Genomic DNA, 3,991 nt, shown 5'->3' on the forward strand with positions numbered 1-3,991 from the left:
TTCTGTCATCTGTCTTAGCTCTTAGTAGCACGTTGCTTAGACCATATTCTCCATAGTGTTTCACCAACTTCGACAGTAGCAGGCTGTACGGATCCTCCTTGCCGAGTTTGTCTACGTACGTGATCCAGGTCTTCAACAACGGATTTCTGAGAATGCCTTCCATATCGACGTTCAGCTTTAGAAGACCATACACATCGTCCGCCGTTCTCCCCGTAGCGAGCCAATTATCTAGCTGCATTTTTTCAAACACTTCAGCAACTCTCATCGTTTTTGAAACTTGTTGAGCTTCACTAAGAAGCTTGGCCAAAGCCTTATCGCCATAATGAGTAATCATGGACCTGAAGCATCGCTGCTTCACCACTTCCAGGGTTCTTCTTGTATGCTTTGCTCACCGAGTTAGCCCACGTTTGATATGCTGCACTCTCAAATAACACCGAGCTTGTCGTCCCAACTTTGAGGCGTGCAAACAACTTGTCGGTAGCCTTCTGGTTATTAGAAGTGGCCATTTGCTTGACTCTCGTAGAGATCTTGTCCAGACTTGGCAACTTTATCGAGCGCCGCAGCACCTGGGAGCTTAGCGCCAGTCATTCTCACTTCTGAGTTGTCGGAACCTCCATCCTTTGTTGGCCACTGGTGCGTCCTCAAAAGGCGGCCGACTTGAGCATTCGAGACGGGATCCAAAGCTTTACTGTTGCTCCATTTTTCCGTGGTTACGGTTGTGGTGATTACTGAACCAGCAGCTAAGCATACCAGTAAAGTGAGAGCAGACAGCAATTTAAAGCCCTCAAAATGCTTCATGACAGTGAACTTCGCGGGACCTTTGTAAAGGAGGTGGGGTACTTGATAACTTATTGCGAAATGGTGGATTCTGCATGAACAGTTTTAGATTCTGGATCCAAGTTTGCATACTATAATAAAAGTACAGCGTAATTTAAAGGGCCAAGTGGATTAAGTTTAGTATTTTAATACATGTAATACTAAGCAGCCATCCGACTGTATGAATACCGGTAGTAGTACTACTAGTACAGCCGGATGACTGCTTAGTATTATTATAATACTAAATTAGCAGAATGTACCGGCCGCATAGACTGAGTACAAAACTTAATGACAAAGTGCGTAGCGTAACTATATGCACTAGCCGAGTGCCGCCGCTACGCGGCGGGAAAGAATGAATGTCGTTCCTTGTGTTTTGCCTCCGTTCCGCTCGCTACGGCTCGCTTCACTGCTCGCATGGTAGGCTGGCAGATTGTGGCTCAGGCGGGCCCATAGGCCCGCAGGGTTGCAGAAGGTGTCGATTTGGGCCGCCTCGCTGCGCTCGGCAGCTTTTAGGCCAATCGAGGCCACCTTCGCTGCGCTCGGCAGCCAGTAGAAATATTTAAATTATCTTATCCAATGATTTGTCCGGAAAAGCGTGACAGACACGACAATTTAGTGTGACGGACAGACAGGTTGCTGCAGTAGATGTTTAAGACTAGTCGTTCGCCGCCGCTACGCGGCGGAGTGGAATGGTTTGTTGGAGAAGAGGTGGCCGCAAAATTAGTGCTCTTGGCTTCGCGTGCTTTGTCAGCGTCGTTCACCCCAGTAGGTCTTGGCTTCGTGTACTTAACCACTTACTATTCCGTAGTCTCATGTTGACTTGTATAATATCGTGGTTTGGTACGCTTTCGTTACCCCGTACTACAGGTTGGATGTCATGTTCTTCAATAGCCCGCGCTCTTCCGTGCTCTTCCTGGCTTCGTGGTTCCCTGCTCACCCGTGGCCCACGATGCTTAGTGGCTAAGCGCTCTCTCTTTTGGGACCATGCTCTTTAGTACGGTTGCTTTCGTGGCAGTTGGCCTCCCATCGCTGGTACTCTGGCCGAAGAGTGCTATTCCGTGGTTTGCTGCATTCACGAAGTCGTATTGTTCCATCGCCCGTGTATCGTGCTCTCTTGGTGAGGTTCCATCGACCGCGGTATCATGATATCGTGCAATCGCGATGTTGTTTTGCTGTATACGGTTTTGTGCCCGCGTAGTACATCTGGGTTGCACGTATTGTGTTCTACAATGGCATCGTGCTCTACGGTGTGCAATCGTGGTTCCCCCAAGCTCCCCCGTGTATTTTGAGGCTTGTCCGCCATATGTGCAATCGTGCTCTCATGTACTACTGTCCTCCGTGGCTCGGTAAGCTCAGGTTCTACACTGGTATGGTGTGCTGTGGCTCGGTGATCTCCAGTCTATAACTCACGTAGCTGCTTGGCTTTGCATGGTTTAGTGTTTGGGCCAGCGGTCATGGTAGTGTGCTCTTCGTAGTCTCGTGGCTGGTCTGCCGTCTGTGCAGTCAGGTCGAATGTAGTATCGTCCTCCGTGGCTCGGGAAGCCCATCTTCTACACTGGTATTGCTCTCCGCGGCTCGATGATTTTCCGTCTATAGCTCTACGGCTGCGTTCTCCCATGGCTTAGTGGCACGGCCCATGCTATCGGGCTAACTTGTGGTGTTGCGGTTGGTCTGTCGTCCGAGAGGTCGTTAGCTACCGTAGTAACGTGCTGTCGAACTCGGTGAGCTCCGGTTCTACCCTGATATCGTGTTCCCATGCTCGATGATTATCTATTTATAATATCCCTCGGCCTCATGTTTGGTCAGTCGACTACGCCCCGTGTTCTACCGTGGTGCTATGGGATAATTGCTGTCCGTGCACTCTTACCACTACGTGCTCTACCGTGGCTTCAAGCGTGCGTGCTCTTCCGTAGCCGTGCTTTTCACCATGCTGGGGTGTCTATATGTTAGCTCCCTTCCGTGGCCCGTACGCGCCCGTCACATTCTTGTCCTTCTGTCCTTTTCGTGGCTGTGTGCTCTTCCGTCTTTCACGCTACGCATGAAACTTCGTGGTTTGCATCGGCTAAGTCTTCTACCATGACCTTCCGTGCTTCGTGTTGCTCTTCTATCCCATCGTGTACATCGTGTACATAGTGTGGGTCGGTGTTCCTTCGTGCTTCGTGTTCTTCCTTAGGCACGAGCCTCCGCGCAAACCTAATCACAAACGTTGTTTCCGATTTTGTTTGATGTACGCAACATGTATTGTTGGAAAGTTTGCACAATATCTTATGGTCGCACACTACGCGCGCAAATACAAAGGAAAATGATACTTTTTCCCAGAGACGGGGTGCAGGGGTGTAAGCCACAATAGTCATATTTTAAAGTTTTCATATTATTAGTAATAGTAATACAATTGTTATTTATTATCAAACGCTGATATATTTATTATGTGTTCTACTACTACAAATAGCTGCAAGAAAAAAAAATGAAATGTCTTGATAATAGTACTACTCAAAACAGTATTGTAAGTTTAAGTATTAGAAAAGTACTACGAAGCCAAAATACATTCTAAATTCAATAAGTACTAAAGTTTCGATTGAGGCCGAAATATAAATCACCAGGGCCTACGATTTTTTTCAACAGCTCCTACGACGATATTGTATGTGTGTGCTTATCAGCGCCTCTTAATTATGCTAACTAACGCGTACACAGGCAGCGCCCTTCGCGTGGCCTTGCATACCGCAGCTGAAAATGAAAGCAAAATGAAATTTAAACGGTGGTTTTAAGTACGATGTGTAGACCACATATAATGTGTAAGAAACACAATGTTGATTTTAGTTAATGGGGGCCGCCTTCGCTGCGCTCGGCAGCTTTTTTTGCGAATCGACGCCGCCTTCGCTGCGCTTGGCAGCCAGTAGAATGCGCGCATTTGCGTTACATTAATTAACTTTAGCCGCGGACGGACGTACGGACGGACAGACAACACACTCCACTAGAGGGGTAAGACTAGCCGTTCGCCGCCGCTACGCGGCTGAGTGGCATGGTTTGTTGGAGATCAGGTGACCGCAAATCTAAGTGTTTCTTGATGTCGCGACTTTGTGAGCGTCGTTCATCTCAGTAGGTCTTGGCTTCGTGTACTTAACCACTTACCATTCCGTAGTCTCATGTTGACTTGTATAATATCGTGGTTTGGTAC

The 3,991-nt window shown here is 48.0% G+C and overlaps 1 protein-coding gene across 1 annotated transcript; it reads right to left on the reverse strand.

Annotated features, from left to right (window-relative positions):
• Positions 1 to 492: 492 nt before the first annotated feature.
• On the reverse strand, positions 493 to 798 carry PITG_22999 (secreted RxLR effector peptide protein, putative; the record flags this gene model as incomplete). Its single annotated transcript, XM_002899634.1, has 1 exon — positions 493 to 798. One exon carries the CDS (start codon positions 796 to 798, stop codon positions 493 to 495), a length of 306 nt encoding a protein of 101 aa, XP_002899680.1.
• Between the last annotated feature and the right edge of the window lie 3,193 nt (positions 799 to 3,991).

This window comes from Phytophthora infestans, genomic scaffold, assembly GCF_000142945.1.
Source record: "Phytophthora infestans T30-4 supercont1.29 genomic scaffold, whole genome shotgun sequence".
In the NCBI taxonomy this organism is placed as follows: Eukaryota; Oomycota; class Peronosporomycetes; order Peronosporales; family Peronosporaceae; genus Phytophthora; species Phytophthora infestans.